We start from the raw sequence: 13,799 nt of genomic DNA, 5'->3' as shown, positions 1-13,799 counted from the left end.
ACATTAGTGAAATGTAGTTTCTACTGCTTTATTAGAAGTAACATATTTTACAACTTTGTCTGTAGAAAGAAACTGTGAAAAACTGTTTATATACAATGATTTAAACTACTTTTAAACAAGTATAGGAAATTAATAATGACAATAGAAAATATCTATGGCTGTTCTAGTTATGCAAGACCAATTACACAGTCACATCCTCACCTTAATGCTAATAAAAAGTACATTTACTTTTTGTTCTTTTTAGTACTTATTCATTTCAGGAACATAAGACTTCTCATAAACAAGTAGACTTAAACAAGGTGAAACATATTTACAGGAAGGTACTGGAATTTCAAAAATACCTGGAGAACTGTATCATGAGAAGTGAAAAGTTGTGAATTAAAGGAAGACTTGTGCTGGGTTAGCAAAGAATAGTAGTACTTATGTAGGATAACAAAGAGGTCCAGAATGTGCTCCAAAACCATCACAAGCCTTGAAATGTGGTACATGAAGATTTAACAGTTACACTCAGTACAGATAAAGCACAAATACTATTTAAAAAAATAATATATGGCTGAAAGCAATGTTTATGTGCCATAGTTTAGTGAAATGGGCATGTTCCTCTTGGCGATAGCAGGGAAACACCTGTCCTTATCATCAAATGCAGGTCTAACAGTTGGGAATATCAAGAGGGATAAACATATGGACATGTTACAGAAAGCCAGGGGCATCACTACATGGTAGCGTTTCCCATCTCACGCCTTCTGACCAGACACGACAGATGTCATCGTCTAGGCTGATGGGGTGGGAACTGCTAAAGATGCAGACAACACTGCATGCTATATAACACCTCCCTGAGGAGTAACAGAGCAATAGCAGACCATTAGAACCCCGTTAGCCATGTACCCAACACACAACACATATGCCTGCTATCCAAACCAAAAGGAGCTGGAATATGATTAGACCACATGGAAATGCACGACCTGAGGGATCAAATTACATTAAAATCAATCAACCACACTGCCTTGGCTTCATAAAGCCCCAGAGGAAGACTTTCTAGTGGTCAAGTGTCAGCTGCAGCTGTTCAGTATTGAAATGAAGGGCTTGTGAGGGCTCAGGAACACGGTGAGATCAGGTCCGCAGCGGTCATCGGCTCCACGAGTGCTGGTGGGTGGGTTCTGAACAGGAATGTTTGTGGAAAGGAAGTTGGGTGTCACCGAAAAAGTGACACAGAGCAGCAGCCTAATAACACAGCTTAATACATCAATGTGCCACAGGTAACTGTGGTTCCAAACATGTGGTTATTAAAGTAAAAATAGAAAACTAATTTACACAAGGCAAGACTATAAGGCAGTGACTGGCTGGGATGTTGAGAGGGAACAGGTAGAGCATTCGCCTGCGCAGGCCTATGTAAGACACTGAAAAAACTATGCTCAGTAAAATAATCTCCACTGATACAACACAACACTGAAAACTGGCCTGTTTTAGAGGATTTGAGGGTTTTCTTCCCGTCTTTCTCGCTCTCTCAAGCTTTTCCCCCTTGAAGTGCTTTACAGATGCCCCTCTACATTCACACAAATACTTTTACAAAACGTATAAAATCATTTTAAATCAGAATATTTTCACTTGTATTGGTCTCTATATACCTCTGTTTTCATGTGCCAATCTGTTTCTGAATGCTAGACTAAATAAATATCACTAAAATTCTAATCTCATTATGTGTGTGTGTGTGTGTGTGTGTGTGTCACTCAAAAGCCTGATTTATAAATTCTGACTGTATCAGTTGCTGCTGATGGAACTGGGGTGGAACAGGCAAACTAAGCAATCATGAGTTGTTCCTCTTGTAACAGTAGAAACATGGAACCTGAGGAGATCTCACAAGCCCCACATAATATACTGGGAATAGTAAGGCAGTTGTTATGGGGGTCACTAAAAGCAACAGAATCAGAAACAGAAAGAGGGTGGAAACACCCACAAGGCAGTTTGGAAAACATAAGACAATAAATAAAAAGAAAGAATTTTCCTTCAACATTTCACTTTTCTCTCAGTTTGTTAGTTTCAGGAATGTCCCCAAGTCTTTGAAATGAAAGACATGGTATTCTTCATATACTTTTTTTTTATAATTAAAGTCCATCTGTGACAGAACGTCTTACTTCATTAAATTGTCTTTTCTTTTTAAGACAACACAAATTTCCCTTTAACTTGCTTTCTGCAAACACCAGCAGACAGTCTTTTTGATGCAAAACAGTCAATCCTAATCCAAATAAAATCTTGGAAATGTGCTGACAGGTAAGTAAAAAAAAACAAGTCCTAGAGTGATGCTTGACAACTCTACTCTCTCAAAGTCACAAACATTATAGGTAGTTTGAGTTGCTCAAGCAAACACCTGCATCTTCCCATTGGACTCCTGGACATGCGAAATCTGGGTCTGGGTAGGAGCTGTGACGGCTGGGCTGGGGGTGGAGTCAGACCAATCGGACACACAGTGAGGAGAGGGACTGGACCAGGGCTCTGGAGACTCTGGAGAAGGGGTCAGGTAAGGATGTTCACTGGGCACATGCAGGTAATGCTTGGGTGTCGCATCCATGGCCGAGCTGCAGCTGTGCTGGGAGGGCGGTGTGGGGTAATCCTCCGGCCCTGTGGTGCTAACGCTCACCTGTGCCGGGTGTGCCTGAGATGGGATAGCCTGTGCTTGCGAAGCCTGAGGAGCTGCCGAGGCTTGCGGTGGCTGAGTCTGTGGCTGCTGTGGCTGGTAGAAAGCTGGAGGAGGCTGTGCCTGTTGTGGGGTCGGGGGAGTGGAGGAGCCCATGCGGGTAAGGTTGGGGTTGGTGAGGGCATGGCTGTGAAGTTGCTGCTGCTGCTGCTCTGCAATGGGTGGCAGTTTGACTGGGCTAATAGAGGGTGTGTTGGAGACGGGTGTTGGCTGCAGGATGGACTGCTGGGCATTACGGAACATCTGTTGCTGGTGCATGAGCATGCTGCTTTGCTGCAGGGTCGGTGTCTGAGGGAGCATGCCTGCTTGGCTACTTGCTGGATGCATAATGTTGACCATGGTCTGACTGCATTGAGAAGAGGGGGGCATGCGGTTGTGCCAGTCAAATGGCACGCTTACTGGACTTACTATACCCATGTTGAGGCTCATCTGGCCGGCATTCAGCACGCAGTTGTGGGGGCCTTGGTTGACGCCGCCCCCTTGCATGGCCACACGACCGTGCATGGAGAGCCCACCATCGCTCAGGTCGCTCAGCTGAGCTAGGGAGACTGCAAAAGGGCTGGTGCCATTCAAAATACTGCTGTGCACCATTGGAGTGGTAGGGACAGACATAGAGGAGTGGAAGAGGCCAGGAGAGGGCATGGCAGCCGGTGAGGTTGGATTGGTGATGTAGCCGGCGTTGCTGGCACCTCCGCGTGGCGAATCCAGCGAGTCGACAGGGGAGAGCGTGACGGAGCTCTCCAGCAAAGCACTCTGCATGTCTAGCGTCAGCCGTTTGTTACGTGCTTTGGCTGATTCTTTCAGGTTGGTAGTGTGCTGTCCACCTATGCCTTTAGCCCCTGGGCGACGGTTCTTCTTACCCTGCGGGGTGCTTTTCAGCCCTTGGAGGAAGTTGGTGGGAGGACACATGAGTGGTGAGAGGGTGTGGCTACCAGATAGGTGGTGACCTGCCCCTACATGTCCCTGCGGACTTCTTACAGTGTTATATTCATCCAATAGCTGCACAATATCATGGTGCATGCGCTCCTGCGCGATATCTCGAGGGAGCCTGTCCATGTGATCTGTTATCTCCCTGTTAGCAAAGTGAGCCAACAACACCTTTACAGCCCCACAGCTACCTTCCCTGGCAGCCAAGAATAGTGGAGTTTCCTCCTAAAGATAGTAGATAGATGTAAAAGTTAAAAACATGACTGAGATAGTTATATCTGAATATTAAAGGGAAAAATTGCATACCTTGAGGTCCTGCATATCTTTATTGGCACCGTTCTTCAACAAGGCAATTGTAGCTTCAACATTGTTGACTGCTGCTGCCCAGTGCAAAGCTGACTTTCCTGTTGTAGAGCAAATGGAACCATCAGAAACAAAGCAACCTCACATCAGGAGCAGGAACTTTTTCTTTTCTTTTGCATTTACCGATTTCATCAACAGCGTTGACATCAGCATGACAGGTGATCAACTCTTCCACCATGCCTTCTACTGCCAGACGGGCTGCAAGGATCAGAGCAGTGGAGCCATCATACATGCGTGCATCCAGGTCTGTGGCACGGTTCCTGATCAGAATCTGCAGAAGCAGGAACATGGGATACATAACACTGACATTGTTTCAATAGTCCATATCTGCTTATACTTTATACAGCATTTGGTTTTAGGTGACTTTACCTGGAATACCCCTTGGGCATCAGCTGCTACAGCTGCATGCAAAGGTGTGCGGCCTGTGTTATCCTGTGCGTTTGCATCAGCCCCAGCATCCAGGAGCCGTTTAGCTGCGTCAGCTCGGGCATAACGTGCAGCCAGATGCAGAGCAGTCTCTCCAGTGCGGTCGGTTTGAGCTGCAAGCGATGCTCCCTGGTAAATAAGGTCGGATATGATGTTGGCGGAGGATTCTTCTGAATCATCATCTTCGGTCACCTCTGGCTCCAGCCCACCTCCACAGAAGGATGCCAGCATCAGGGGTGTGAAGCCATCTAAGTAAAATAATAGTTTGTAAATGTTTTGAATACATATGCTATTATTGTATCTAAACTTTATCTATGCAAGGCAACTGATAAGGCGGGACAACTGGGCCTAACCAAGGAGTACGGGTGTGTTCACACTTGTCATGTTTTGCAATGAACTCTGGTGTGATTGATCTGTTAGTGCAGTTCATTTGAGTAAGTGTGAACACTTCCATCCGAACCCTGGTGTATAACAAACAAGCGAACCGAGACACTTCCAAACGAACTCAGGTGTGGTTCAAATTAAATAACCAATAAGGGGCAAACAGGTTGTGAACATATCACTATGCCTTTAGGTTCGCTGTCAAAAATGCCAATGTGAATGCTAAGTGGATCAGGACCAAATGTATAGTTTTCTTTTTTTCGTCTGGACCAAACGAATCAAGAAAACCGAACTACAAGTGTGAATGTACCCTAAGGGTAAAAAGCCAAAAATATCATACCAGGGCCTCGGACATTGACATCCATGCAATCACTGTCAAACTCTCCCTGTGGAGGAGTGAGAGCCATGGAAGGAGGCATACGGATATCTGCCGCTGCCAAGTGGTGCTGTGTCCATTGTCTGCTGTCAACTGCGTCCTCACCATCAGACAGAATACTGGGCTCTTCCACCTGTACAAAAACAGCCAACATTAGTAAGATATACAACTGACAAATACATCGTAAGATAAATGATAAATGGTCACTCACCTTAAACCGTTTTGCCTCTGGGCAGTCTGTGTCTATCCACTGGTCACTGTGATCTGCCAGTAGAGACTCTTTCGCTGTCTTTGGCATGTGTCTGCAAAGAGTCATGAACGCTAATTAGTCCCTTTGAAAGGGATATTTTGATGAACTATACTGATAGTAGTTATATATAAAGAACTGATAATGCATGAAACACTTACTTCATGCCCAGGGAATCTTGCCCCACAGGTTCTCTGCGGTTCTTGTTACTGCTTGTTTCCTTCTTGAGGAAGAAGCCCTCAGGGAACCAGAGTGTGCTGTGTTCACGTTTGCGACGGGCAATCAACATGCCCACCATCAAGATTACCAACAAGAAGAGAGAAGCTACTCCTACTAATAGTAGCTTGACCCAGTCAGGATCCCCAGGACCCCCAGTATCCACAGGATCACTTATTATTACACCTGAAAGAGCATGATTAGTACGATTATAAAATCCAGCTGTACCAATGGGACCTAATGGGATGTAAGAAAGGAATTAAGTCTGTGTAAGTGTGAAAACTTACCGTGCACTTCCTTCAGGTGGTATGGGAAATTTAACATCTCCTGAGAAGACAAAGCACCCAGGTATTCAGCAGCACTATTAGCACTGCGGAAGCAGTCATCTGAAGCCTGTGAGCAGAGCCTGTTGTCTATTTCCAAGTATACAATGGACCTGCAGAGGAGCCAAAGATTTTTTATTAAGGCACATTCACAATTGTAACATTTTGGTTATATTTTGCTGGCAAATGTTTGGTATTGTAAATTTTGTAGCAATGCATGAAGCACCCCTTACTGAGAGGTTACTTCCAAACTAAGCTGCTTTATATTGGTCAGTGTTCCATGTTCAAGAAACTGTGCGAAATGCTCACGAGGAATGCAAAATTTAGCTGTACAAAGGTATAAATGTAAATGAAACTGCACTGATTACTTCAGTAAACCCAACTTACCCAATGACCTCCTGCTGAGGTTGAAGCTCTCGTTTAATGCGTGGCTCACGGCCTGTATAGGGTTTGATCATTGTTTCTCCATTCGCATCTAAACGGAAACGCAGTGTGGTGTGCAGGATTGCACTTAGTTTCTGCAGGAAAGCAGTTTGTGTCCTTAGCAGCTCCTCTGGAGGCAGCAGAACCACAATAACCAGCACGCCTTCTGCAAGGTCTTCCGGAATCTTCTCTGCACAATCCAGTCCATCCCAGCCACACTCTTCATTATTGCAGCCTTGATCGCAGCGCCCATCTGCGTAATGGTCAGTACAGTATGTCTCATAGATAGGGCTGAGCCAAAAAGAGAATGTGTTAGAGAAAGGCCATCATACACAGTCCTATGAAGCATGATTAAAGCTTAGTACAAGACTTACTTGCAGACTTTCTCTTTGTTCTTACAGTCGAAGTTATCATAAAGGCACTCTGCATTTTTGCAGAACTCATCACACTGACTGTTGTTGAAGAGCCACAAGCAGCGAGGGTCTGTGCAGTATGCCCAGGGGTTTGTAGCCAGAGAGCAGTCACCTCCATCCCAGCGGCAGGCAAGCGAATTACATTCTTTATCACACACACCGTCATTGGCCTTGCCATGACATTCAGCAATAGGGCAATGGGGCAAAGCCCTTGTTTCCTGTTCACATCGGATCCCCTTCCAGCCACTGATGCACTGGCAGTGGAAAAAAGGGAAGCTGGTCTCCTCTGTACACAAGCCTCCATTGCTGCAAGGTTTGGAAGAGCAGCCCTCGTTGCTGCGGTGCTGACACTGTGGCCCGCCAAAGCCCTGAATGCAGGTGCAACGTGCACCTCGTGAGGTATCACTACAGCTCCCACCATTGTAGCAAGGCAGCTCTTTGCAGTTCATGCTCCTCTCACAGTTAGCACCTGCGTACCCCTGAGAAAGAGACAAGGAGGAGTTAAGTAGTTGCTTTTGAAGTTTAACAGTACAGTAAAGATGGAAACAAGAAGATCATAATGCTATAGTTTATATCATATTAGGCTTGTATACTCACAAGCTGACAGGTGCAAGTGTATTCCAGTGGCGAGCTGCTGGACAAGGAGCATACTCCTTCGTTCTTACAGGGCTGAGATTCGCACACACTAAATCTATTCTGACACCCTCGTCCTGAAGACACAATGAAGTGAGTATTTAGAGACACATTACAGTGTCGTTTATGTAAATCACAGACACATTTTCAGTTTTCAGACATCTCTCACCTGTGAATCCGGGTTTGCACATGCACTGGTAATCATTTGGCAACTGTATGCAATCCAAGCTGTTGGAGGTTTTGCAGGGGTTCGAAAGGCACTCGTTGATGTCTCCCTCACAGCGTTCTCCAGTGAAGCCGGGAGGGCAGTTACACCTGTACCCTCCAACCCTGTCCACACAGGTGCCATTGTTTTGACACTTGGGCATGCCCCGAGGCCATGAGGGAGTTGCACAGTCATCCTCATTTATCTCACAGAGGACCCCTAAAAAGGTCATGATAAAAACATTACATTGACCTTATTCCAGATTAGGGGTCAGTAAGATTTTTTTCTTGAAGCAAATAAATACTTTCAGCAGGGATGCATTAAATTGACCAAAATGACAGTAATGTTACAAATTTTGTTATTTTAAATGATGCTCTTTTTGTTCTATTCTTCATAGAATCCTAAAAAATGAATGCAGCACAACTGCTTTCAAGATTGATAATAATAAGAAATGTTAATAGAGCATCAAATCAGCATATAAGAATGATTTCTGAAAGATCATGTGACACTGGCTTGCTTTGCATCGCAGGAATAAATGACATTTTAAAATGTGCTAAAACAGAAAAGGCTTATTTTAAATTGTAACAACATTACTGGTTTCTTTACTATGATTTTTTATTTTATTTTTACTTTATTGACCCCAAAGTTTCGAACAGTTTTGTATATATTTGTATTTTTGCACTTGAGACTTTAATTCTTTAATGCATTTAACTCCAGCTCAGGTGTATTATTTAAATGTAATTTTTGAAATCTATCTCACCTAGTGTGCCTGGAGGGCAAGAGCATATGTAATGTCCCACCAGGTCAATGCAGGTTCCTCCATTCTGACACGGATGAGACTGACACTCATTGACCTCTCTCTCGCAGTTGTTCCCCTCATAACCAGGCATGCACTAGAGGAAAAGCATGCCAGTTCAGAAACAGTTGTATAGATGTAATGTAATTAGGCATTATACTAATACAAATGATATACTATTTGTAGCTGTGGTAAGATGACTCACATCGCAGGTGAATCCTCCCATGTAGCTCCTACAGGTGGCACCATTGAGGCAAGGTTTGTCCTCACAGTGGTCAAACTGGGACTCGCAGTAACTGCCTGTATAATCTGCGTGACATTTGCAGTAGTGTGTGTTGCCAGTATTGACACAGTGTCCAGCATGGTGGCAAAGCTCGTCTGTTTGGAGTCCTGAGTGAGAGAGGGAGAAAGATTGTGGACAGGTTACAACGAGGAGATCACATTTAAACTGTATTGGAAAAATAAAGTTACATGCAATATTATATACCTCTCTGTCTGGCTGCAACTTCACAAGACACTCCTGGGATGTCACAATAACGACCTGACCAGCCTCCCAAACACTCACATGTGAAGGAGGCATCTTTCTGTCTGCAGCGACCACCATTCTTGCATGGGTTAGAAGGCCTGCACCAATCAACTGGATACTAAAAGATCGAAAAACATTTTATTCTATCATTTATTTGAATGATTCTATTGTATCACTGATTAAAGTTGTTTATTTTATTCGTCTATTCCAATACCATTTATAGAATAGTTGCAAGCATTTTAAGGTTAGCGCATAATCTGGAATTAATACCTGGCAACGAGTGCCAGTGTAGCCTTTTGGACACGAGCAGCGATATGACTCGAGGGCATCTTGACACACTCCTCCGTTAAGGCATGGCTGAGAGTCACACTCGTTCAACTCGTACTGGCAGTATTCTCCAGTGAATCCTGACCGGCAGGTACATTTGAACCCGTTGATCCCATCAGTGCAGGTGCCTCCATTAAAACAGGAGCTAAAACAAATAGGGGATGTTATTTGTTTTTTGCGCTACTATTGGCTACAGTATTTCTTTTATAAGGTACTGACGGTCTCACCTTTCAGTGCAGTCTGGTATGTTGGTCTCACAGAGAAGGCCCGTGAAGCCAGGTTTGCAAGTGCAAGTGTAGCTGTTGACGTAGTCGGTGCAAGCGCCTCCGTTCTTGCAGGGGGCGCTCTGACACTCATTTACCTCGGTAGCACAGCTTGCCCCTGTGAAGCCTGGCAGACAGCTGCAGCGGAATGAGTTAACTCCATCTGTACAGGATCCTCCATTCAGACAGGGGTCTGACAAAACCAAAAACACTATGAGAATGTGGCAACTGTGCTGAAGAAAAGTTGGACCATTTCATTTGTGAGACCAGCAATAAAAACCTGGTTTCTATTGAGTTTGACTCACTTGGTGAGCATTCATTAATATCTGTTTCACAGTTTGGTCCAGTGTAACCAGAACGGCAGGAGCACACATAGCCACCCGGCGTATTTGTACAGTCCCCGCGGTTCTTACAGGGGTTAGAGGTGCATTCATTTATGTCAATGTTACACAACTGACCTGTGGTGGGAAGGACACTTAAGAGTTAGACATACTTTAGCAAACTCAATTCTTATAGACTTGAATCAGAATGCGTTTAGTGACTCACCCTGCCATCCGGGTTGGCAGTTACACTGATAGCCGTGGTAGTCAGGTGTATGCACACAGGCAGCATGGTTGGCACAGGGGTTTGGAGTACAAGGTGTGAGCAGATCTGCACAGGTGGGTCCGCTATAAGGTGGCTCACAGAGACAAGTGAAACTGGCGACTCCATCAACACAGGTGCCCTGATTTAGACATGGGCTGGAGGCACACTCATTGATGTTCACCTGACATAAGTTACCTGAGGATAGGAGACAGCTTTCAGAATGCAGCTATTGGCAGTGCAGTTTTTAAAAACATGCAGTAGGGGGAGTTATGTCAGAGATTTAGGGAAACATTAGACTATTTTCAGCATTAGAGGTTGAATTAAATATGAGAGGACAGTCTGTTCTTTTCGGTAGAGGAATGTGTAATAAAATCTCTTTTTGTTGTTGTTATTGTAGTATGCATACTGTGCTAATGTAACATATATCTCACCTCTAAAACCTTGCCGACACTTGCAGGTGAAACCATTGAGTTGGTCGAAACAGGTGCCTGCATTCTGGCAGGGGCTTGGCAAACAATCGTTTCGGTCTAGGTCACAGTTCTTACCCACCCATCCATGCTCACAGTCACATCGATAGCTGCAGGAGGAATTCAAACGAAGTCACACTCAAAGCAAGTCCACGTTTATTTACTTCCTGCTAGTTTTGAAGCTTGTTATGGAACTGTACCCATTAGGATTGTCTCTGCAGGTCCCATGCAAACATGGGCTGCTGGCACACTCGTCCACTTGTGAATAACAGAACGGGTCATGGAAACCTTCAGGGCACTGGCAGTGGAAGCCGTTCTCATCATCTACACAGGTTCCTCCGTTGCGACAGGGATTAGACTGGCACTCGTCAATCTCATCTTTACACTGAGGCCCTGAAAGGGAGAGAAATTTATAATGAGCTTTCTTTTCTGCATATCCCTGAATCTGCAAACTTTCCCTTAACTTGTATAAGAAAAGAGAGGGGAGGATCTCGCCCTGTCTCACCGGTAAAGCCAGGCTGGCAGACACATTCATAGCGGTTTATGCCATCTTTGCAGATTCCATAGTCACAAGGGTTGCTAGCGCAGTCGTCAAAGTTGATTTCACAGTTGGTGCCTGTGTGAGAAGCAAAAACCTTTTTAATATGAAACCTAATGTAACGAATGCAGTTGAATTATTGATACATCATCCCTCACCTGAGGTGCCATGTTGACACTGGCAGATATACTTGTTGACAAGGTCCACACACTTCCCACTATTCTGGCAGGGGTTGCTGTGGCACTCGTTGAGCTGGTTCTCGCAGCGGTAGCCAGTGTAGCCCGGCTCACAGTTACATGTGTAACTGGCAATGCCATCTACGCAAGTGCCGTGGTGGCACGGGTCAGGCTTGCAGTTATTGATGTTGCTCTCGCACAGCCTTCCCTCATAACCTGAAGACAAAGAGGAGATGTGTAGGAGTGAATGAGAAGAGAATGGAACTTTCTGTTTACCTGACATCTCAAGGACTGACTGAGGTAGTAAGTATAGCGAGAGGTATCAGATTTGCATAAAGTCTCCAAGTGCTCCACAGGTTCCTGTGTTTCTGTTTCTTGCCTGTCAAGAACAATTTCCCCTCTGTGGCCCATTCCTGCACAGGCTAGGTCAGACGAAAGTGCATTGTACTCGTTCCTTCTATATCTATATTCTTTCTGTCTTCTCATGACCACTGTAGCTCACAAAGTCTGCATGAGTGATTCAGTGCCCCTTATTTGTGTTTTTGTCTGGGGTGTAAATACTTCCTCGGTTTCGATTGTACCCTTTATCCTTCTTAACCAACCCTTTGACAACCCCCCCCCCCCACTATGCTTTTTTGGTCTGAAAATTTCTCTCCTCTTTTCCTAGTCTCAATCTGTTTTTTTTTCTTCTCTTTTCTGTCTGCTCCCTCCGTTTCCTTCTTTCTCTCTCTTGTGAAAGCTACAGTTTGGGGTCTCTGTTCCCGTGGTTTCCATGCCGACAGTCTGTCAAGGCAGCGGCCTTGTGAGGAGCAGGACAGGGCTGGGCTGTGGTGATGAGAGAGAAAGAGAGAGAGAGAGCCCTTCACAGGCCTCACAGACCTGCTTTTGTCCCCTCGAGCAGCAGGACAATACCCTACGTCGCAGCTAACGGGACAGCTCAGCAGAGGGGAACTGGAGCATGGAGAATATCAAACAGCAGGCTGCTTCATACAATACACAAACTCCATGTACGTGCTTTCTAAAAGCCTAGTGACACATGCAGTATGTACTGTATCTTAAGCCCAAAACATTCACATACAAGTTCATGCTAATTTGCTGGATAAATTAAAACCAGAAAATAGACATTCCTGCAGGCACAGCTATGTGAAAGTGAATGCTGGGAGCTTTGGATGTGCCATACGGTGATGTGTGGGAATGCATTGTGGGTTACAGATGAACAGATGTCAGGGTGATGACCGAGCATAACCCCCCTCGTCAGCAGCTGCTGGCCTTGGTGACCCTGTGACATTGGGGTCTGCAGGGCAAAGGAGGGGGATTTGAGGCTTCTCGTCAGCTGTACGATTATAGAAACAAGAAGCATCTGACCCTGAGATCACTACGTTCAGGTGTTTGGATCTAGTCAGTGATGGTGAATTTGACTTTGAACCCTAAAGGGCTCCACAAAACTCTTGCACAGCAGGCACACACAATCAGACACACATCTTCATTTAGCAGCTTACCTTCAGCGCAGCGGCATTCATACCCGTTGGGACGGTCAATGCACTTGGCTCCATTCTGGCAGGGAGTGCTGGCGCACTCATCTACGTCAATCTGACACATGGTGCCAGTAAACCCTGGGACAGGCAAACATAGGGGATAGAGGTCAGTCTGAGGCAGTAGAGGTGAGCTCCACACACTGGTCAGGTCATTAGGTTCTCCTTTGGGGGCAGTAGAGCTCAGCCTAGTTGGAGATATGTGCTCCTTGTCTTATTTGAATCTAAAGTGGAATTGAGTTTTCAAAGAAGGTTCACTGAATCTCCATTTGAATTTATGATCTTAGTGGTGTGTATATCATTATTAACATACAATGTGTTTTGATTCTCTTCCAGACTGTTAATAAACATCTGATTTGAAGTGAATACTGGAGTTTTAGAATATGCCCAGGTTTTTCATTCTCTGAATCCATCCAAAAATCACAATCTGGACTAGATTTGGAAAACGTTTTTATCAGTCATATTCTAGAGCTGATCTGTGCGTTATCCTGTGTATGTGGATAATTTTTTTAGATCTATGTCTAAATATAAACTGTCCTATTATATGTATATTGGCAGACATTAATCAAGTTTGCCATATTTTTGTGGTGATTAAAATGACATTATCTGGAAAATGAGCAGTTGTGTAGGCACTGGGCCTTAAACACTGACTGATATCCCTTGTCTGGGAAAACGTACTAGTAAGTTCATAAAAAAGGCTGGGGCCCCACAGAAATGTTCATTTCTGCATCTTTAGAGGCTGTTGTGTTGATTAACAGTGTTATGATGGGATCTATGTTGATGCCCAGGGCAGAAGGTTAGAGGGGGAGATGCTAGAATTGTTTTCTTCAAGGCCAGCAGCCCTCCCTCTTTCATTGCACAAATGCTAAAGGCTCAATAGCTAAATGGGGGGTGCAGGGTTGTCTGCCCCAGATGTAAATTGCGGACATGGAAAAGAATCTCATTAGCAGGGCTGCTGTTCCCC

General features: G+C 44.8%; 1 protein-coding gene across 1 annotated transcript in view; it reads right to left on the bottom strand.

The window, feature by feature from the left end:
* Positions 1-7: 7 nt before the first annotated feature.
* The window catches only part of LOC127952945 (neurogenic locus notch homolog protein 2), a 31,168-nt gene continuing 17,376 nt past the window's right edge, over positions 8-13,799 (bottom strand). The window contains exons 10-33 of the mRNA XM_052551879.1: positions 12,803-12,916; positions 11,286-11,519; positions 11,095-11,205; positions 10,790-10,982; positions 10,554-10,699; positions 10,084-10,317; positions 9,843-9,995; positions 9,502-9,730; positions 9,218-9,419; positions 8,909-9,065; positions 8,627-8,811; positions 8,386-8,518; positions 7,590-7,844; positions 7,385-7,497; positions 6,749-7,266; positions 6,339-6,665; positions 5,916-6,064; positions 5,574-5,814; positions 5,377-5,467; positions 5,130-5,298; positions 4,352-4,656; positions 4,106-4,253; positions 3,926-4,023; positions 8-3,844 (exon numbers count right to left, since the gene is read on the bottom strand). Coding sequence (XP_052407839.1) covers positions 2,354-3,844; positions 3,926-4,023; positions 4,106-4,253; positions 4,352-4,656; positions 5,130-5,298; positions 5,377-5,467; positions 5,574-5,814; positions 5,916-6,064; positions 6,339-6,665; positions 6,749-7,266; positions 7,385-7,497; positions 7,590-7,844; positions 8,386-8,518; positions 8,627-8,811; positions 8,909-9,065; positions 9,218-9,419; positions 9,502-9,730; positions 9,843-9,995; positions 10,084-10,317; positions 10,554-10,699; positions 10,790-10,982; positions 11,095-11,205; positions 11,286-11,519; positions 12,803-12,916 — 5,996 coding nt within the window. The 3' untranslated portion in view covers positions 8-2,353. The remainder of the gene's footprint in view (positions 3,845-3,925; positions 4,024-4,105; positions 4,254-4,351; positions 4,657-5,129; positions 5,299-5,376; positions 5,468-5,573; positions 5,815-5,915; positions 6,065-6,338; positions 6,666-6,748; positions 7,267-7,384; positions 7,498-7,589; positions 7,845-8,385; positions 8,519-8,626; positions 8,812-8,908; positions 9,066-9,217; positions 9,420-9,501; positions 9,731-9,842; positions 9,996-10,083; positions 10,318-10,553; positions 10,700-10,789; positions 10,983-11,094; positions 11,206-11,285; positions 11,520-12,802; positions 12,917-13,799) is intronic.

Source organism: Carassius gibelio, chromosome A3 (assembly GCF_023724105.1).
Source record: "Carassius gibelio isolate Cgi1373 ecotype wild population from Czech Republic chromosome A3, carGib1.2-hapl.c, whole genome shotgun sequence".
Lineage (NCBI taxonomy): Eukaryota > Metazoa > Chordata > Actinopteri > Cypriniformes > Cyprinidae > Carassius > Carassius gibelio.
The sequence above is the reverse complement of the archived record's forward strand: the minus strand, read 5'-3'. Positions and strand labels throughout refer to the sequence as shown.